The 21,995-nt window shown below is 47.1% G+C and overlaps 1 protein-coding gene across 6 annotated transcripts; it reads right to left on the bottom strand.

Moving 5' to 3' along the window:
• Nucleotides 1–80: 80 nt before the first annotated feature.
• Znf436 (zinc finger protein 436) lies at nucleotides 81–11,239 on the bottom strand. Of its 6 annotated transcripts, none has more exons than XM_048443248.3 (4): nucleotides 10,747–11,239; nucleotides 9,374–9,428; nucleotides 8,491–8,617; nucleotides 81–3,948 (listed from the first exon to the last, which is right to left on the bottom strand). In XM_048443248.3, the coding sequence occupies exons 2-4, from the start codon at nucleotides 9,404–9,406 to the stop codon at nucleotides 2,696–2,698; spliced, it is 1,413 nt and encodes a 470-aa protein (XP_048299205.1). In that variant the 5' UTR covers nucleotides 9,407–9,428; nucleotides 10,747–11,239; the 3' UTR covers nucleotides 81–2,695. The 6 variants fall into 6 exon arrangements, with proteins under 6 accessions (XP_048299205.1, XP_085546608.1, XP_048299208.1 ...); XM_085690482.2 differs by having other exon boundaries at nucleotides 8,491–8,734; XM_048443251.3 differs by lacking the exon at nucleotides 9,374–9,428.
• Nucleotides 11,240–21,995: the final 10,756 nt, after the last annotated feature.

Here is a 21,995-nt window from a genome sequence, read left to right on the forward strand (position 1 = left end):
AAAGATGATCATGCCCAATTTTAATAAACCTGATGAGAGGCTCTGATAGCAACCTGTTTGAGATTACCAAAATAACTCAGTTGTTTTGACTTTAAAAATTATGCCTTTAATTATAGAATATTGTTAGGATAATACAGCCATAGACAAGACACTAGGATAATTGACCAATACCAAGGGGATCTGCTCTACAGATTTGCTTGTTCATCCATTCTCCACAAGCACAGAACACAGGCCCAGAGTGTCTGGGTGTGTGCACAAACAGCCAGGGACTCCACAACCACAGAACACAGGCCCAGAGTGTCTGGGTGTGTGCACAAACAGCCAGGGGCCTGCAAACAGCATTAGTGAAGTGTGGCAGACACACGACTTCCAGAGTTCAGCACTGGGGGTGGGCAGCAGATGACCGCAGGAGGGAGGGCACTCGGCTGGCGCAGACAGGTACGGAGGGATGGGAAGGCAATCAGAGTCCTTCCCTGAGCCTTTCATCTAGAAGGCAAAAGCAGCAAGTGGCACACTAGCAAAACTTTAAACAAAGGCTGGAGGTAGGGTTGCAGGGCTGGGGGATGGGGACGGGTAAGGAAAAGGGTAAAATGAGGTTGGATCGGAGGTGCTGTCTTCTACAAGTTGCTCCCAAGCAGTCACTTAGAGTGACTCAAAGGCGCAACGGGAGAATGCTGAGATCCACTCAAGTCACTGGCTACATACAGATGCCGTATCTGAGTTTAGTTACCAAGAATACATAAGTCACCTAACGGTTAAAATGCGAATATCCACGGCAGGCTAGATTTCATACAGAATAGAAACCGTGTGCCCTGCCCCAAGTTCGTACTCAAATGGGAGGGGCCACTTAAAGGCCCTCGGAGTGGTTTTCATTCGGGTTGCTTTTGAGGTTGTCACTAGTGAGTGACATGGTATCACCCGGCTGCGCTCACAGTGACTCTCTGTAGCGAAAGCACTAAATGCCAAATCCCAAAGAACTTCAACAAAAAAGTTTTGTTTTGTTTTGTTTTTTTCAAGACAGGGACTCTCCATGTAGCCCTGGCTGTCCTGGAACTCAAAACCAGGCTGGCCTTGAACTCACAGAGATCTGCCAGTCTCTGCCTCCCAAGTGCTGGGATTAAAGGTATGTACACCACCCCTGATCCCCACTCCAGCAAAATAAAAGATTTCTCAAAAAACAAAACAAAACAAAACAAAAAAGTTAACATTTGCAAGTTTGCACTAAGCACCATAAAAATGCACTGGGCCCCATCCCCTTCCATCCCCACGGGATGGAATAAGCACCAATATCCGGGCTAGCTCATAATTCCTACCTGGGCTGAGACAAAGAGAACTGAGGTACTGGGAGACACTGGGGCAACGCTCACTGTAACTCTTTGTATCTGGAGGCGGGAAACACACTCCTCTTTAGGTTTATTCATTTCTTCTGATGAGGCCAAAGAGGTTTCATCACAGGAGAAGATAACTCAGTCTGAGAAAGGGCAAAGGACCTAACTGTCCAGTCATTCTCTCACAACTGATGGACATACAAGTAAGAGTTTAGTTCTGTACAAAACCAAGCCTGACAGGAGAGTGCACGCTCGTGCACTAGTGTTCAAATTCTTTTCCATAACAGAAGAAAAATAAAGGACATCTCTCACATGGAGTATGCCTACAGTTCTATCTTATGAGCTACATCACGTAAGAACATGCTGATTCTTAGGAATTCGGTTTCCGCTATTAGAATACACATGTCACTGTACATACACATACATGCCTTTATGCAAGCTAAGATAATGACTGGGATGTGGCCCTATCACACCCTAGAGTTAGCCTTACAAGGGCAAGTAACCTAACTGTTAAAAGTTAGATGGCAAAGAACACAGAAATGACTGACGCTCCCTGGGAAGGGCTCTGTGCTCCCTTCCCTGAAGGAGTCAGCTCACTTCCTACTCCATTCCATCGTCACTCGCAGTCCCATCCTTTCCTAAAGGCAGTTTCTGCACTATGATCTCTAAAGTGATTTCCGAAGACAATTCATAAACCTGATTAATGACAGCATCATTGGGTATCTCTTGCTAAGGTCACCACCATCCAAGGGCCCTTGGTCCTCAAACTTGTACCCTTCTTTCACACTGTATCTTCGGGTAGCTTTCAAAAGCATGCAAGCTATACACAAGTGAGAAACGAGGAGAAATGATTCAGTCACTGCCTTCAGCGTGCAGAATCCTGTGCGCAAGATGGCAAGGTACCAGTATGAGCTACTCGAGGAAAAAGCCCTTTGGAAGGGAAGTGCATGAGCCCGAGTGTGCCTGCCTTCTGCCAGAGCAGCTGTGGCCACCCTAGTCCAGTTCTACATTCCCACTGCAGTCTTTTGGGGCCAAAGATACGAGAGGAAAAAAAAAAAACTTTTTTAAAAATCTACTCCATTTCCAGGCCTAAGCATCCACCAGCATCTTGTCCTCTGGTCTTCAGCTTTCAAGTTACTAGGGATGGGGGCTGCTTTTGATGAAGCGATTCATGTGAAGAAAAATATCAATCTTGGAGAAGGGGGAAACATCCCCAAAGCTGTGGTCGGAATTTCAAAGGGGTTGTATTCTTCCACGTTTTAAACTGTGGCTCACAATAAGGAAAGTCAGTCTTAAGGAAGCTCACTGATATCAAATCAAATATAACTGTACCTCCACGAGTCATTTCTTACTCAGGAATACAGGACTTAGTCGGTATGGACTCTCTTGTGTTTAATAAGAGCTGAGCTCCGGCTGAAACTCTTGTCACACTCGGTACATTCGTAAGGCTTCTCTCCCGTGTGAACTCTTTGATGGGTGATGAGGTTGGAGCTTTGCGTAAACCCCTTTCCACACTGCACACACTCGTAGGGCTTTTCTCCCGTGTGAGTCCTCTGGTGCTTAATCAGATCTGACCTCTCCCCGAAGCTTCGCCAGCACTCGTTACACTCGTAGGGCTTCTCCCCGGTGTGAATTTTCTGGTGTGTGATCAGATGGGAGCTGCGACTGAAGCTTTTCCCACAGGCCGTGCACTCGTAGGGCTTCTCCCCCGTGTGCGTCCGCTGGTGCTGAACCAAGTGCGAGATGCGGCTGAAGTTCTCCCCGCACTCGTTACAGTGGTATGGCTTTTCCCCGGTGTGGGCCCTGCGGTGCCGCACCAGGTCCGAGTTCTGACTGAAGTTCTTCCCGCACTCCTCACACTTGTAGGGCCTCTCGCCCGTGTGCACGCGGTAGTGCTTGATGAGGTCGGAGCGCTCGCTGAAGCCCCGGCCACACTCGTTACACTCGTAAGGCTTCTCGCCCGTGTGCGTCCTCTGGTGCTGAGCCAGGTGCGAGCTCCGACTGAAGCTTTTCCCGCATTCCTCGCACTCGTAGGGCTTCTCCCCACTGTGGGTCCGCTGGTGCTGGATGAGGTGGGAGAGCCGGCAGAAGCTCTTCCCACACTCGGTACACTTGTGGGGCTTCTCCCCGGTGTGGATTGTCTGGTGCTGAATGAGGTGAGAGCTCCTTCCAAAGCTTTTCCCGCACTCGTTGCAGTCGTAGGGTCGCTCGCCCGTGTGTGTTCTCTGATGCTGGATGAGGTGGGAGCTGCGGCTGAAGCCCTTGCCGCATTCATAACACTTGTAGGGTCTGTCTCCCGTGTGCGTTTTTTGGTGTCGATTGAGGTCTGAAATCTGACTGAAGGCCTTCCCACACTGAGAACATATGTGATAGCGGATGCCTGTGTGGACTTCTTTGTGGGCCAGCAGGTCAGTGACTTGCTGGAGAGGGTAGCTGACCCACTCTTCTGCGGTCAGCTCTTCCCACTGTCTTTCAGACCTGTCCCCACTTTCAAAGGCCTCTTCGCTTTCCGGGTTCTTCTCAGCATCCCCCATAGGCTCTTCGGACATGGTCACAAACTCCACATCTTCACTAAGCTCTTCTTTCGGGTTTGTTTCGTTCTCGCTCCTGATCTCAAAGTCTGTAAGGAGTAAATAATGCAGAGACGGTCAGGGCATAAACATTCTTACTGTGTTCCTGGCACTAAACCAAGGGGTTCTGTTTATTCCTCTATTTTCGGCGCTGGACAGTAAACCCAGGATTTTGGGCTCGCATTTAAGTGCTCTACCACTCAGCTACACCATGCCCAGCTCCAGTACCAGGTCCTCTTTCTTTTACTTTTCTTCTTAGTTTCTTTCTTTCTTTGTTTTTTCTTTTTTTCGAGACAGGGTTTCTCTGTAGCTTTGAAACCTGTCCTGGAACTAGCTCTTGTAGACCAGGCTGGCCTCAAACTCACAGAGATCTATCTGCCTCTGCCTCCCCAGTGCTGGGATTAAAGGCGTGCGCCACCACCGCCCAGCTTCAGTCTATTTCAGCATCAGGCGAGAATGCAAAAGTGGGAAGTCCGTACATTATCCACAGGGGAGGGTGGACTGAGCCAAATGGCTTCGGCAACACACCAAGTTCTTAACTGTGAATGCTCACATTTATCATGAAAGTCCATCTCCGTGAAGGAGAGATCCATGGCTCAGAGAGGTCAAGTGGCTTTCCCAGGTAATGGGAGACACAGTAGGGGCTGGAGAGACGATACTGCTCTTACAGAGGACCTGGGTTTGGTTGCCAGTACCCACACTGGGCAGCTCCCAATCACGAATTCCAGCTCTAGGGATGCAATGCATTCTGGCTTCTGTGGGCACTATACTCATATACACAAACCCACACTCTCATATACATGTACTTAAACAATAAAAACAAAATCTAAATGTTCAACTCAAGTCTTCTGCTAAGTTCAGGCTCTTTAGTTAATTGTTATTTAAGAAATTATCTATGCTCGGGGAACCAGACGCTTCTTTGAGTTCAAGGTCAGTCTGGCCTACAAGAGCTAGTTCCAGGACAGGCTCCAAAACTACAGAGAAACCCTGTCTTGAAAAACAAAAACAAAATCAAAAAAGCAAAAAAAAAAAAAAAAAAAAAAAAAAGAAGAAGAAAGAAAGAAACTATCTATTACCCCCCCTTTTTTTGAAAAAGGGAACAATCAGAATAAAAAAAACAAGAAACCTTAAATTAGGGTATCTAAAAGACTCTAGAAAAATCTTGGAGCATGTGTTATTTTAACTTGTCAAGCCTTCTTAATTATTATATTTACTCAGAAGCTACCAGATTTTTTAAAAATTATTTATTATTTATACAGTGTCTTGTGTATGCCTGCATGGCAGAAGTGGGCACCAGATTTCATTACAGATGGTTGTGAGCCACCATGTGGGTGCTGGGAATTGAAAACAGAGCCTCTGGAAGAGCCGCCAGTGCTCTTAACCTCTGAGCCATCTCTCCAGCTCCCTATGAAGTTATTTTTTTAACTATCTCTATCAGGAACATTCGTCTGTGACAGGGTCTAACTCACTATGTCAGGTGACACCGAATATTTCTTCCTGTTGACTCTACCTACCCAGTGCAGTGAACACTGGTGCACACCACAGAAGCAGCTCCTGTATTTTTAAAAGAGATATTATGTACACAGTGTTCTGCCTGCAGGTCAGAAGAGGGCACCAGATCTCATTATAGATGGTTGTGAGCTGCCATGTGGTTGCTTTGGAAGGGCAGCAGCACTCTTTACCTCTGAGCCATTTCTCCAGCTTCATGTCTTCATCTCTTATTTGACAGAAAAAGTGATTTTCAGATGTTACTTAAAGTCAGAGTATATAAAAGGCTGCACAGAGCAGCTCCTCGTTTGCAGAGGACTGTTGGGGAACAAATCTGACATTCTATGTATGCTAAGCATGTGCTATAGCACTAAACCACACATCAGAACCAACTCAGACCAGCTTTAGAACTACGTATATTGCATATACTTCAATATTTCATATATTTCAAGTGTGAAAATAAATATACAACCAGCTCATAAGGAACTTCTATCAGACCCTCCATTTTCCATATTGGGTTTCTTAGTACACACCAGAAACCTGTAAGTAGTTATGTTGATTAAAAAGGGCTTATGAATAAATAAATTTGGTAACTAGTCACAAAAACAAAACAAAAACAAACAAACAAAAAATCCAAAACCTAAAGGGAGGTTGGAAAGATGACTCAGTGGATAAAATATTTATTGTACAAACATTAGAATCTGGGTTGGGACATCACATATACACATAAAGGCTGGGCATACCATTAACCCCAGTATTCAAGAGGATGAAATCTAGTGGATCCTGGGGCCCTGCTAGTCAGCCAGTTGCACCAAAGAGCTAGCTCAAGGTTCAATTAGAAGAGAGACTTTGTTTCAAAAATGAGGTGGAAACAGATAAAATACTGGAAGTGGGCCTATGGCTTATACACAGGTAAATGTTATCAGCACACTCATGTGCACACACATGTATATCCCATCTCTCTCTCTCGCTCTCTCTCTCTCGCTCTCTCTCTCTCTCTCACACACACACACACACATTCACACACACATACACAAGAAGCAAGCAAACAAACAGAAAAGAAATCCAAGCCAGGCACTCAGGAAGCAGAGGCATGGGGATCTCTGTGAGCTCAAGGCCAGCCTGGTCTACAAGAGCTAGTTCTAGGACAACCTCCAAGGCTACAGAGAAACCCTGTTTTGAAAAAAAAATAAAAAAAAAAACCAAAACAACAACAACAACAAAAAAGAAACTGCCTTGGACTGTTGATAGGGCAGAACTTAGGTAGGTGGGGAAGAAGGAATTAAATTCTGGGAGGGAGAAGCCATGGATCCTCCAACTAAGGTAGACACCGGTTAGAATCTTTGCCGGTAAGCCACTGCCACGTGGAGATATACAGATTACTAGAAATGGGTTAAATTGAGATGTAACAGTTATCCAATAAAATGCTAGAGCTAATGGATCAAGCAGTGATTTAATGAATACAGTTTCTGTGTGATTATTTCGGCTCTGGGCAGCCAGGACAAACAAGCAGCCTTCCTGTTACAAAGAATGTTGGGGAATATTATTTTCAGGTATATGACTTTTGTTTATGCTGCATCTGTTTATCTGTGAAACTGTTACTGTGCCTGTCTGCCTGTCTGAAACACCTGGTGATCCTAATAAAGAAATGAACGGCCAATAGCGAGACAGGAGCAAGGCTAGGAGGGGCAGAGTATAAATAGAAGGAGAAATCTGAGAGGAGGCCATTGGGGCCAGCCACTCAGCCAGTCACAGAATAAGAAGGAAAGAACGGTATACAGAAATAGAGAAAGATAAAAGTCCAGAGGCAAAAAGTAGTCAGGATAATACAAGTTAAGAAGAGGCTAGAGGGGGCTGGAGAGATGGCTCAGAGGTTAAGAGCATTGCCTGCTCTTCCAAAGGTCCTGAGTTCAATTCCCAGCAACCACATGGTGGCTCACAACCATCTGTAATGAGGTCTGGTGCTCTCTTCTGGCCTGAAGGCATACATACAGACAGAATATTGTACACATAATAAATAAATAAAATATATATTTAAAAAAAGAAGAGGCTGGAGAGATAGCTTAAAGGTCAAGAACACTAAATGTTCTTCCAGAAGTCCTCAGTTCAATTCCCAGCAACCACATGATGGCTCACAACCCTCTATACTGAGATTTGGTGCCCTCTCCTGGCAGGCAAACATACATGCAGGGAGAATGCTGACAGACAGACAGACAGATAGATAGATAAAAATATATAAGTTAAGAAAAGCTGGCAAGAAAGAAGACAAGCTAAGACCGGTATTCATAAATAATAATAAGCCTCTGTGTGATTTATTTGGGAGCTGGGTGGTGGGCCTCTCAAAGAGCCAAAAGACTAAAAAATTCACACAATAGAAGAAGCCAAAGAAATTGAGACATCAGAGAAAGTCCAAGCTAAGAAAACCCCTCAGGTTACCTTTTGTTCTGAGGATAAAAACATTTAAAAATATCTTAGTCCTGTGCCTGGCTTTATGCACTGCTGAGAATCAAACCCAGGGTTTCAAGTATGCTAAGCACCCTACCCACTGTGCGGCAGCCCCCAGCCTCATGAGTTCTCCTCTCAATAGGATTTGGGATCTAACCGTGCAAGGATTCCTCTGAAACAACATGGCACACTTCAAGGATGAGCACCTTTGAAACTGCTCCAGACAAGAACCTACCTAGATAAAGTACCTAAGGCAAAACTGCAGCCATGGAGCCAAAACAAACACAAAAGGGGTGGCTTCTGCCCTTCTGTGAACCTGCTTAGGAGCCCTCATCTTCTAGCGCCCTAGAGAAAAAGCATCACTTACAGGGCCTTTATGTCCTGGCAGGCACCACAGCGCCAGACCTGTTTGGTCAGCGATCTGTACAAACAGGCTGCCGGATGGCAGATGACTCATGGTATGAGGATCCTCAAAGTCTCTAAAACTCCAGAAACCATTTTTCCCGACCATATAACACAGACCATCCCACATTTAAAGTTTTGCATCACTAATCGTCTGTTTTCCCTTAAAAGCAAACAAACAAGTCTGCACTGAAAGACCTAAGTCATTTTGACAGGTTCAAAACAGGAGACGGAAAAAGGTAAAAATGCCCACTCACCCAGTGACACAACATTTCCGTAATTCTCCTGCATCACGTCCCTGTAAAGGTCTCTCTGTGTAGGATCCAGAGGTCTCCATTCTTCCCGAGTGAGGTACATGGCCATATCTTCAAATGTCACAGGGGCCTGAAATCACACAATGCTTCCTCACTACTTAGTATCTAGGAGTTTAGTCCCAGCCTTTCTTCTTGAAATTAGAGACATGGTTAGACATGTCGAGAAGGCATTGGCATTAAGTCTGATCTGTAGAGTGCAAAGAAGAAATAAGAAAGAAAGAAAAAAGACATGTGATCAAAAGGCAGGGCGATCTACTAGCTGCCTCCTCAGGCAATCTACCAGATATCCCTGCCCACTTTGGGACACATCCTCTTCAGACCTAGAACTTACATGGCTCCAGACCTCTACATGCAATGTTCTCCTTTTCTAAGACCAGTGACATTCTCTTCTTTATGGTCCAGTTCTAGCGCCAACTGTTGTTTTTCCTGTCCCTATACTCATTTGCTTTTCACTCCTTCCTCGGATACCGCAGAGTTAATCACGCCACGATTCTGCTGTTCCCACTCCACAGCACTTTCTTGCTACGGCGGAGGACTTATCATATTGTATCAAGGTTAATCGAATGCACCTCTCTCCCTACAGATATTGGTTGGCAAGGAGGGTATCACCCATCTTGTTCGGTTTTATTCTTCTCAGTAGTTAAAGGCATACAGTAGATGCTCGATATGTGCTTGTATATGGCTAAATTAGCCAGCACTAAGCCCCTGCAGCAAAATAGCGAAATGAGTTAACCCCAGGGAATTTCCTATAGAGTTTGCAGAACGGGGAAACACCGGGCGAGATGGGTAAGCAGAGGCGAGGTCCGGGAAGCCACCCCCGGCTTACCTGGGACCCAGCCATGAGCAGGGTGGCTGCCATCTCAGGCTCAAGCGTTCGTCTCCTGGGAGAGAGAGCAGGAATAGTAGCTAGTAGACAACGCTGAAGGAGATGAAAAGCAGCGAGCGAGGCGCGGCTAGAGGCCCTGCCCACTCCCTAGGGCTGGAGTTCTGGTCGCAGGGTATGCAGGGACGGCCCAGGACCGGTCACTCTCCTCCTCTCTGACCCCCGAGCGTGACCCGCTCTCTGGGTCTCGGTTAATACCAAGTACATGCAAGGCTAGAGTAAGGGAGGACAGCCCCTGGCTAGATGCTCCCCCGGACTGGGGGTCAGGGCGATGCTATTAAACCGAGGCTTTCAACCCAGCCCTACAGAATGCCTCTGCTCTTCCATCTCCGGGCAAGGGCCTTTCCGGCAGCAACCTCAGCCAATCAGAAAAAAAAACTCATCAAACACGAGGCCAATCAGATGCCAAATCATCAACCCTCCTCCTGCCGCGTGGCCGAGCATCTCCACCACGCGTGCGCGCACCTCGCGGCCTGCCGGGACTTGGAGTTCCACTCTGGCGTACAAAGGCCACTTAGAGGCCAAGAGCTGGGGTGGATAAAGAACAAAAGGGAGGAGACAGGGCAACGTCCTTCAGGACCAGACGGAGTACCCTCCACTTTCTTCTCGGAGACCACAGCACAACTCAGTAAAGGAGGCTTCCCTGTTTTTTTCTCAGGGCCCTACGACCGTCTTTGAGTCAGATATTATCCGCGAGTGTGGCGACCTGGGCTGAACTCAGCTGGGATCAACCCTCTTTTGACAGCCCAGGCCAGAGCGGGAAAAAGCTCCAGTTCCCTCCTTCGGGAGACTCCCAGCCCGCGGTGGAACTTTGGGCCCCGCCCACGTACTCGCAACACCTCCCAGTGCCGCCTGCAGCGCTTGCTCTCCGCGTCTGAGAACTACAACTCCCAAAAGAACTTGCGGTATTCGCAACCTGCCTGCAGACTACATTTTCCAGAAGGCGTCGTGCTGCATGCCCTGTGTGGGAGTGCAATCTGCAGCCAGGATCCAGTATCCTGTTAACCCTGTAGGGAGCTTCTCGCGCTGTTTTATAGAGACCCGACCCAAGTGCACTTTTTATCTAAAACGCCAGAACACTGAAATCAGAAGCGGGTAAGGAGCTAGGGTGTGTAGGGAGATAGCTGGTCTCAGAATGGAGCTTCAAGAAACTTGCACGATTGACGATCTCTCTGCTGAAAGATTCTTGATGACTTCCCAACACCATGGAGACCCAGGACCTGTGATGATTGAACCTGAAAGGGTCCTAAGGATGTTAGCATTCTCTGTTTCAAAGAAACCACAAACCCGGGTTAGGGCAGAATGAACAGGCTTACCTCCTGGTCTGTGAAAGACCCAGTGGATCACTGGTTCCAAGATCTTCGAGAGGCCTGAGATCCTCAAGCCTCAGAGTTATAACGAGCCCTGACGTTTGAAAAGATTCTAGAGATCACCAGCAGATTCCGGAGATCTCAGAGCCACGGGTAGAAATCCGAATCCATAGATGAACAGGCAAAGGCCAGAGTTTGATAGTAGGATTGAGCCCAAAGCTTCAAGATTTGCAGAGACCTCAGACTGTTCTATTGCTCCGAGAAAACCTCAAGCTCATAAACAGATCCCTGAGGCCACAACAGCTGACCAATAAACACCAACAGCAGCTAAGCTACATTCAGTAAGAGTCCTCCAAACAGTAGGACTTGGAGCCTTCCCTTTCCCCAGCCGGGATGAAGGAATTAGACAATGGAAGACGAGGGCTAGGCAAAGCAGGCATTCTGCGTGGGGAAGAGCTTCCAGCTTGCTGTAGCCTTGGAGAGGGAAGTGATGGAAAAAGAATATAGCAGCTTATTAGGGACTCCCACCCTCTTCAAGTTATAAATATCCCAAGAACCTTGGCTTGATGCCCAGAAGCCTGTTGTCTCTGACTGAACAGGAGACTTCTCTGCCTGGGCTGGGAAAAAGGGCTTTTCTTTTGTTTTGCAGATACATCCACGCACTGAAGAACTTAAAAAAATTTTTTTTTTCAAATATGATTCCCAGTCATGCTTTTATTAGTGTCCTGTTCCCAGTGCCCAGCTATTTATGGCTGTATGACTCAAGGATCTACAAATGAGCTAGCAGGACCCCTGCCAGCCATAATGCAGCTTTTCTACCTGTGCTGTTCCTTCACTCCCAAAGCTGGGACGCAAAAATGTGTCGGTGCCACACAGAATTATTCCTTCTACCTACTGTAAAATTGATCCAGCCACCATGTAAATTAGAATCCTGAAGGATTTACAAGAGTCAGAAGAGTGTGGCCGTAAAGGTCAGACAGTGCAAATTCAGGACCTAGGCTGTGTATTCTTCAGGAAAATCTCTCCAGGCCCATTTCCTCTTTTAAAATCTGTTTTATTTTTAATGATTTGTATTTGCGTTTGGGGGGTGTTTATGCACATATGAGTGAGTACAGGTGCCTGAGGAAGCCAGAAGAGGGTGTCCAATCCCCTGCTGGAATTACAAGTGATTGTGAGCCACTCTATGGGGGAGAGCACTGGAAAGCAAATTTGGAGCCTCTACCAGAGCACTTATTGTGGCTGTTGTTTTGAGACAGGGTTTCTCTGAGTAGCCGTGGCTGTCCTGAAACTCATTTTGTGGACCAGGCTGGTCTCAAACTCACAGAGATCCACCTGCCTCTGCCTTCCAAGTGCTGGAATTAAAGGTCTGCGCCACCACTGCCGCTCTGAGCAGTATACACTTTTAGCCACTGAGCTAACTCTCCAGCCCTGTCATCTCCCTTTTCTGTACAGTTGGAATTGTAGCTAAGGAAGCTGAGAAGGGATTTAAAGCACACCTGTACAGAATGAACCATCAGACCACAGGTGTTTGGATGGCTCCTACCTTTGGTAGCAGGAGAAACTTACAGAAAGGTCTGTGGGTATATTCAATGGCCTGAAGGGCTGGAAAATCACAGCAACTCTGGGGTGGCCTTATCCTTACACTATTTTTTCTGCTGGAAATGCAGAAGGAACTGGAAGTTGGGCCAGTGGGTGGGTTCAAGTTCATGGTATGAATATGTATTCGAGCCTAGTATTTGGGATTGCCAGCAGCCCAGAAAGTTGAGGCCTCGCTCAGAGAAAACTGAGTCAGGGGTCAATAATCAAACTCCTAGAAACACAGAGGAGGCCTGTGCTGCTCATGAGCAGGTCTCTAAGGTGAGAAGAGGGCCCAGCCCCACGCAAAAGGAGCTCCCCTTTCTGGTCTCTTCTGGCAGATCCTTTGTAAACACTGAGGCCTTTTGTCCCCTTGCTGCCGAGCTTTAAATCCTCTTTTGTCCCTCTTACTATTCTTTTTATTCCCTGGGGGCAGGATGGTTCTGTGTGCCCAGTTGTCAGCCTCCGGGAGTAGAGAGGAGGTAGGAGCAGGGTGGGAAGCACCTGGGGGAGCGGGCAGGAAGGACAGTGGCTAAAGGTCTTCCTGTTGCAGCTTGCAGCTTGACTCGAGGGTTGGGGCATGGAGGGGGAGTGAGGAGTGTCCCGGGAGGAGAAGGCTGCTTCCTGCCCTATTGTTCAGTGTTATTCAGAAATACTGTTTTGGGTTTTCTTGAGTGAATTGGGAAATCCTGTCTGTCCCCATCATTCAGCAAATGAGGAGCATCTTCTGTGTGGAGGCTTCAGTGCGGCTTGGCGGTGGGAAATGAGGACCTTCCTTGCATATGTTTAAAATATAAGCATTTGGGCTGGAGAGGTGGCTCAGAGGCTAAGAGCATTGCCTGCTCTTCCAAAGGTCCTGAGTTCAATTCCCAGCAACCACATGGTGGCTCACAACCATCTGTAACGGGGTCTGGTGCCCTCTTCTGGCCTGCAGGCATACACACAGACAGAATATTGTATACAAAGTAAATAAATAAATATTTTGAAAAAAAAATAAAATAAAATATAAGCATTTGCGACTGGATCAGTGTTCCTAGGGGGCTCTGGAAATGGTTATTTTTAATAAACATTTTTTTCTAAAGATTCATTTTATTAACTCCCCACCCCGTGTGTGTGTTTGTGTGCTTGCGTGCGTGCACACGCGTGCATACCTGTGGCAATGCCCTGAGAACCCTGAGAAAGCCAGGAGTCAGTTCCCCTGGAGCTGGAATTACAGGACATTGTGAGCCATCCAATGTGGGTACCTGAAACCAAACTCCAGTTCCCCAAAAGAACAAGCACTTTTAATCTCTGAACCAGCTCTCCAGCCCCATATTTTAATCACTCGTATGTTTTTCTCTTCTTTTCTTTTTTTTTTAAATATTTATTTATTTTATCATGTATACAATATTCTGTCTGCATGTATGCCTGTAGTCCAGAAGAGGGCACCAGACCTCATTACAGATGGTTGTGAGCCACCATGTGGTTGCTGGGAATTGAACTCAGGACCTTCGGAAGAGCAGGCAATGCTCTTAACCGCTGAGCCATCTCTCCAGCCCCTCGTATGTTTTTCTTTGCTATCAGAGGCATTAATCTGTTAAACAGTTTAAATTATGGCTCCGTGTTTGTAATTCTCTCAATTTTCTTTTCCAAAGGAAATGACTTGGGTCTCCCTTGACCTTACAGCTGCACCCAGACATGCATTCTGGCATGTCCCCATCTGCCACCCCCTTTTCCCTGGGGAGGAAGGAGGCTTTGCAGTGGAGGTGACATTCAAGCAGTCTGCAGACTGTGGGCATGTCAGAGAGGAAGACTGTAGGAGGGAGAGCTTTAGTCTTGAACAGCTTGTGCAAAGACACAGAGGCGGGAAAGGACAGCTCTGCTCCAGCTTGACTTGGGTTCCTTAGGACCCGATGGGGGAGCGGCAGAGCAAAGAAGCAGGGCGAGGACAGTGTCTCATGTTCCCTTGCATGCCTGTCTCCGCCTTTGGCTGCAGATCAGTGAAGCTGGTAGTCAGTCCCGCACGAAGGCCCTGGGGGCTGGCCTAGGTGAGGAGAGCAGATGGGCCCTGCAGGAGGAGGGCAGGGCGCAGAGGACTGGGCAGGCGCTTGGTCTCCTATGCTTCTGCTGGTTTTCCCCAGAGAGAGGATCCTCCCAAAGATGTAGAGCATAGCTTTAAAAATGCATAACAAACTGATTTGGTATTGTCTAGACTGTTAAAAGACATCTACGGAAGCCGGGTTATTATGCCCTTTCTGTGCTAGATACTAAGCTAGGAATTGGACGCCGCCCCCTACATGGCTGCTGGGAGGATTAAGTGTGAGAGTGGCACAGAGGAGGACCTTAGCACACGGTGCCCATTGTCCAAGACAGGAGGGGGTTAAATGTGTTACAGATGCTCTGTGTGGTGAAGCTATATGAAGTGACTCAGAAGGTAACTGGGGATCTGAGTCCAAATCCAAGTTCTCCCAAGAACAAATTACTCCCTGAACTTTGGCTCCTCAGCTTATAAAGAGTCTAATAATACAAACAGTGCTCTAGTGGTTGCCAGGATGGAGGAAGGTGTGGGCTTGCAGGAGGGAAAGGGCCTCATGTGTGTTAGACTCCCAGAGTCTGCCACTGAGCCAGTCAGCCTTTAAGAGATGAAAAGCTAAGCCAGGTGGTGGTGGTGCACGCCCTTAATCCAGCACTTGGGAGGCAGGAACAGGTGGATCTCTGTGAGTTCGAGGTCAGCTTGGTCTACTGAGCTAGTTCCAGGACATCCAGGGCCACACAGAGAAATCCTGTCTCAGAAAACAAAAACAAAAACCCAAGACTTGGAAGATGGCTCCATCAATACGGTGCTTGCCGTACTATTTGATCCCCTGTACCCATGTCAAAGCTGGGTGTAGTGGCACACTGTAATTCCATCGCTGGGGATGGAAGCAGGAGGGTTCCTGAGGCTTACTAATTGGTGAACCCCAGGTTCAATGAAGAGAACTTGCAAACACACACACACACACACACACACATACACACACACAAGAACATGTACATGCACACAACAAAAAAAAACCTGCTAGACAGACTGGTTGACAATGTGAAGATTATAACTGAACTAAACTGCCAAACTATAAATTTTTTTTTTAAAGTTTTATTTATTTATTATGTATACAATATTCTGTCGGTGTGTATGTCTGCAGGCCAGAAGAGGGCACCAGACCTCAATACAGATGGTTGTGAGCCACCATGTGGTTGCTGGGAGTTGAACTCAGGACCTTTGGAAGAGCAGGCAATGCTCTTAACCACTGAGCCATCTCTCCAGCCCCAAACTATAAATTTCAAATGGTAAAGATGATTTTTCTGGGTGTATTTTACTACAATCCTATTAATTGATCTCTTTGTGGATCTCTCTGTGTTGGTCAACCTGGTCAAGAAATTCTGAATTCACACCCCACCCCCCACCCCTCAAGGGTTGCTCTGTGTAACCCTGGCTGTCCTGGAATTCATTCTGAGGCTGGACTTAAACTCACAGTGATCTATCTGCCTTTCTCTGCCTCCTAAGTGCTGGTATTAAAGACATGTGCCACTATTGCTTGGCTCAAGTAATTTTTAAAAAGTTTATAATCCCACCACCTCAAGTCGGTCTGTACTTTCAGTTACTTAGGAGGCAAATGTAGGAGGATGCCAAGTTCAAAGTCAGCCTGGGAAGCTTAGGTGAGACTTATCTCAAAAAATAAAATGAAACAGGGCAGGGCTGTGGTGGGCACGCCTTTAATCCCAGCACTTGGGAGGCAGAGGCAGGTGGATCTCTATGAGTTCAAGGCCAGCCTGGTCTATGAGAGCTAGTTCCAGAACAGGCTTCAAAACTACAGAGAAACCCTGTCTCAAAAAACCAAAGGGAAAAAAAAAAAGAGAAAGAAAGAAAGAAGGAAAGAAAGAAAGAAAGAAAGAAAGAAAAAGAAATGGGGTGGGGGCTGGAGTTCAGTGGTAAAGTGCTTGCCTGGCATGCTTAAAGTCCTAGGCTCAATCGCCATTAGCTCCACAACAAAACAATACCCAGTTCTTGGGCCAGAGGGTTCTTTGAGAAAGCCAATGTCAGGTGCTCCTGGTGAAAGAAGTACGTGTGTGAAGCAGGATTCTAAACATTCTGCAGATGCTGTTAACTTCATGCTAAGAGTCAGCATTGCCACTATTTTGCAAGTGGAAAACTGGAAGCATGGAGAGTTACGCAGTGTGCCCCAGACACCCACTCGGTAAATGCCCAGTGACTGACAGATGCTAGCAGCACTGTGAGACAAAGAAGCATTTTAAAAATCATGGGCTGCAACAAGAGACTGAGCTAGGATCATGGTACTGAGAGGTACGGGAGCTCTGAGGCCCCATCTCCTGTGGTCTGGGGGTGGGAACTCTGGTGGAATGTGAATGTGTCTGTCGGAGATGAGCTTGAGGAACGGGTGCAATTTGCACCGGCCTGGGGGTGGTGGAAGTAGAATAGCTAGCTAGGTGGGAAGGGACATGTGGTAACAAATAAGGCAAATAGCCCACTTAGGCTGGAGCAACAAGAGAGCTGAGCAGAGTGGAAGATGAGCCATTTAAGATGGGGGAAAGGGAGGTGGCAGGATTGCTCAATGGTTAGGGGCAGTGGCTGCTCTTCCAGAGGACCAGGGTTCAACTACCAGCACCTACATGGCAGTTCACAACTGTCTGTGACTCCAGTTCCAGGGGATCTGACATTCATACAGGCATACATGTAGGCAAAACAAGTAAAAGAGAGGGGGCAGGGGGGAAGGAAGCATTTCCCAAACCATTCAAAAAAAGAAAATCAGATAGACGGGAGACGGAGGAACGCTTTGCAGGCTGCAGGCTGCAGGCTGGATAAAACATTTGAACTCTACTTGTGGGCTGATGGAAATGTGCTGAGGATAACCGAGCAGGCACTCAGGGTGAGTTGACAAAGGTGGAACACGGAGGCCACCACACTGGGAGCCCAGTCGAAGGGCTTTCCATCAGTGCCTGAAAGAATCTTGAGAAACCATGTTGATGGTGGCGGTAATGGAGAGAAGGGCTTCACAACGGAGGACTTTGCTGCATCTGAGAGGCCCTGGGTGATACAGTCTTGAGTTAGAGAAAAGGGAGGAGTAACAAAAGAGACTTCATAGCCTAAGCAAGATGATTAAGGCTTCAGGGAGTGGGGGTGGGGATGGCACTAAAGAGATGGCTCAGTGGTTAAGAGCACTTGCTGCTTTCAAAGAGGTCCAGGGTTCGATTCCCAGCACTCACACTGTGGCTCACAAGCTTCTATAATTCCAGTTCCAGAGTTCCCTCTCCTGACTTGTGCGGGCACCAGGCATGCACTTCAGATACATAACCTAAAACGTTAAGACTTCCAGGGCTAAGGATGTTACAGGATGGAGAGTGTTTGCCAAGCATTCACAAGGCCATGGCTCGACTCTCTAGCACCACATAAACTGGGCATACTACTGCACACCTGTAATGCCAGCTAATAGGGAAGCTCGGGAGCTCAAGGCCGTCGTTAATTATGTATGAGTTAGAAGCCCACCAGGACCCTTTTCCCAGTCTCTCTCTCTCACACACACAATAAAAAAAATAAAGACTTTGATACCATATTTTAGATGTCCGTAACACTCCCGACCCCTGCCAGTGTTGGGGATCAGATAACCAAGGGGTCCCATGCATATAAGGCAACGTTTTACCAACTGAGTTATATCCCAGTCCATGTGTGTTTGATCTTTTGAAGATACAAATACCTTCTAAATTAGCTGTAGGTTATTTAACTGGCTTTTACTTTCAATATCTTTTCTGCTGAAATAACTTGGTGAGATCTTTTCTCCAAACTCCCAAAACATGTCTTCTCTCTGCTTCACTCACTTGACCTTGTCCTTTTCCTCCGTCGGGGAAGCAATCTGCTTACCTGAGTGGAGATGTTAATGCCAATTTGCCTAAGGCTGGATGGACACAGCCATGGAGTTAAGTGGCATCCCAACAGTCCACAAATACCAGAGAGGCCAGTGTGGCTGAGGAACCAAGTATGAAGGTGAGGCAAGAGCCTGCCCTGCAGAACCTCTAAGCCCTTCCAAGAGCATGGGACTTGAAGGAAGTCGCATCTGTGATTCCGCAAAGCCTGTTTCCAGTCCTTGCCATTGAAATCACATGAACTGGATGGATCCTGGGTGGGGACAGGAAAACGCACTGGGAGGGTATTATAAAACCAATGGGCCGTTCAGTCTTTTTGTCCTTTTGTGAAGGTGCACATGTGGACTCATAGCGACTTGTTCCTTCGCTGTTTAATCTGACTCATCTCCTTTTTAAACAGTAAGGTTACTGACGAAGAAGAAAGCTCGGTAGGTATGGTGCTTGGTGCTTGCCACCGAGGCTGAAGACCTAAGTTAGGTCCCCAGGACCCATGTGATGGAAGGAAAAAACGGAAAAAGCCAGTTCTTACAAGTTGTCCTCTATACACACATTGCGGCATTTGTGAGCACGTGCTGGGATTAAAGATGTGCATTACCACCACCCAGCTTTAAATTTTTTTATTTCATGTGCATTGGCATCTTGCCTGCACTGTGTGAGGGTGTCAGATCCCCTGGAACTGGAGTTACAGACAGTTGTAAGCTGTCATATGGGTGCTGAGAATTGAACCCGGGTCCTCTGGAAGAGCAGTCAGTGCACTTAACCACTGAGCCATCTCTCCAGCCCCATCTGTGACATTTTCAAGGGTAAAATGTTACCACTATAACTCCTGTTATTAACACCTTTATAATACTGAACATTCACTGCTTAATTCTAAGACTGGAATTTTTGTTTTATATAGGATATGTAAAGCTTTCTTTACCTTTGAAAAATATATTTTAGTTCACTATGTATAGGTAGGGGAAATGTAAAATTAAAAAAAAAAACACGCTAAAGCAACCCTCACTAACATTAGTAGATTGACAGTGGGCACTGCCATGATTTTCTTCTGTTATAAACATTTGGATGGAGGATTAGACATATTCACTGTTGTTAGTCAGAAGGCAAGAAGCAATGGAGAATTAAATCATGCAGAGAGAGACCTAGGCATCTGAGCCCTTCCTACTTAGAGTGTGACTCATGGCCAGAAGCACTGGCAGCACCTAGGAACTTGCTGGAATTAGGAACTCTTCAGTCTCACCCAGGACCCACACTGAGTCAGATGCTGGATCGCAACATGACCCCAGGGCCAACTTCAAGGAGCACCTAGATTTCTAAGTGCCATTGCTCTGCATCTCTGGGGGGGACGATTGTGCCTCAGAAGTGGCACACATCATCACCCAGTGTGCAAGCCCATTTCCCTGCCAGGCAGAGACCAGCGGGAAGGTAGGGCTGGGGTTGTGAGCAGCTCTGGCTCTCCCAGTATTGCACATGGTGATGGAAAGCAGATAGGGATACGTCCTGCTCTGTCTTTAGGAGCTTTGGGTGTGAAACCCGTTCAGAGGATCATCAGTCTTTCCACAGGACATTTACTGGTTTAAAAGCTGAAGGCAGCCAGGTGGTAGTGGTGCACGCCTTTAATCCCAGCATTCTGGAGTCAGAGGCAGGCAGATCTTTGTGAGTTCAAGGCCAGCCTGGTCTACAGAGAGAGTTCCAGGGCAGGCTTCAAAGCTACAGAGAAAGCCTGTCTCAAAAAATCAAAAAATAAATTAATTAATTAAAGCTGAAGGTTTTAAGCAAGTTTGTCTGCCTGCCTGTCTCTCTCCATCGCTCTCTTTGTTTCTTCATTTGTTATTTGGATGTCTGTGTTTAGGGCATGCATGTGGAGATCAGAGGACAACCTGTGGAAGCCCCACTCTCCACGTGGATCCTGAGGATTGGACTTGGGTTAGACTTTCCCCACCGAGCCATCCTGCCAGCACCCTGTGGCAGATTTCCATATCCAGTCTATTTCCATGCCCCATCTTCTGGCAGAGGTCCATGACAGGTGAAAGGAAGCTGGCCATCCATTCTGAAAGGACGATGTCCAGAAGACACCAGATCCTCCACTGTCACTGTCAGGCAGTGTTACCCCATGGGTGACCAGGACAGATGGAAACTCTGTAGCCCCACAGTTACCCCAGGAGGCAGGAGCTCACTGCTCACATGTTTTACTTAAGAAATGGGTGCAGAGGGTGACATATTCAGATTCCCAGGAGTCACAGCCTGTGCTTCAGCCATGGTAGGGCACATGGTCTAGGAGACTCAGTCTGGGGCTAGATAGTCAGTGACAGAACTACCATAGCATGACCAGGCGGTGGTGGCGTACGCCTTTAATCCCGGCACTCGGGAGGCAGAGGCAGGCGGATCTCTGTGAGTTCGAGATCAACCTAGTCTACAGTATAGAGTGAATTCCAAGAACGCTCTCCAAAGCTACAGAGAAACACTGTCTCGAAAAACAAAACAGAAAGAAAGAAAGAAAGAAAGAAAGAAAGAAAGAAAGAAAGAAAGAAAGAAAGAAACACAGTTCACCACACCTGCATCGAAGGCTGCTCTCGAAGATTCTAGCTTTGCCTAAAGTTCTCCTCAGCATAAAGAACAGGCTGATGTCAACATGGGAGAAGTTCAACAAAGCTACTGTGTTCTGCTTACTTCTTGGAAGCTCAGACTACAGAGAGCTGTAAGGAACACACTGGGTCTGGGCAGGCTCTGGGGCTCAGGACCCTCAAGGGGGGCTAGAAGTCCTGGGTAGTACTGCAATCCCTCCATGCTATATCTGTTCCTGCCTGGAATGATCCGGAGGCCTCAGAGGCCTTTAAGCCAGCTATGAACAGCACACAGCAGCGTTTGGGAAAAAATTCCTATCTGCAGAAGCCAAACCACACTGCCAGCCTTCAGAGGCTCATTGCTTAGATCACACTGGCCTTGAACTTCTACCCTACTTCTACCTCCCAAGCACTGGGACTCAACAAGTGTACCACCACACATGGATTTTTTTTGTCTAATTTTTTTAGATGTATTTTATTTCTCTGAGAGTTTTGCCTACATGAATATATATGTACCACATGTGTGCCTGGTCCTCTCAGAGATCAGAAGAGGGAATCAGATCCCCTGGAGTTTTGGATAGTTGTGAGACACCATGTGGGTGCTGGCAACTGAATCTGGGTTCTCTGAAAGGGCAGTTTCATCACCAAGCCATTTCTCCAGCCCAGATGTTTTGTTTAAAGATGGAGCTTGGAGCTGGGGGTGTAGCTATATTGGTAGAGTGCTTACCTAGCAGGCATAAGGCCCTAGGTTCAATCTCCAGCATAAACTGGGCACGGTGGCACAGGCCTAGGACCCCAAGTCTTGAACGTGGAGGCTAGAGGACCAGATGTTCAATGCATCCTCAACTACACACAGAGCTTGAGTCTATCCTGGGTTATACGAGATCCTAATCTCAAAATACAGTAAAATACTAAAACGGAAATGAAATTAAAAAAAAAAATAAGAGACAGGGTTTCATTGTTTCCTAGGCTGGATTTGAACTCCCAAACTCAGGTGACCATCTTCAGCCTCCCAAGCAGTTGGAATCACAAGCAAATATCACCATGCCAGGCTTGGTATTACCCACCACTCCCCTTCCTTTCTTCTCTCCTTCCCCTCTACTCTATAAAGGGATGGATCTACTCCATGCTGGGCCCAGGGCCAACCACTGAATTATACTCCCAGCTCCAATCTGCTATTTTTCAGTAGGGGAGAGGGAACGAAAGCTCTGCCACGCCATGTCA

The sequence above is a fragment of the Myodes glareolus genome, chromosome 6 (genome assembly GCF_982192425.1).
Source record: "Myodes glareolus chromosome 6, mMyoGla1.1, whole genome shotgun sequence".
In the NCBI taxonomy this organism is placed as follows: domain Eukaryota; kingdom Metazoa; phylum Chordata; class Mammalia; order Rodentia; family Cricetidae; genus Myodes; species Myodes glareolus.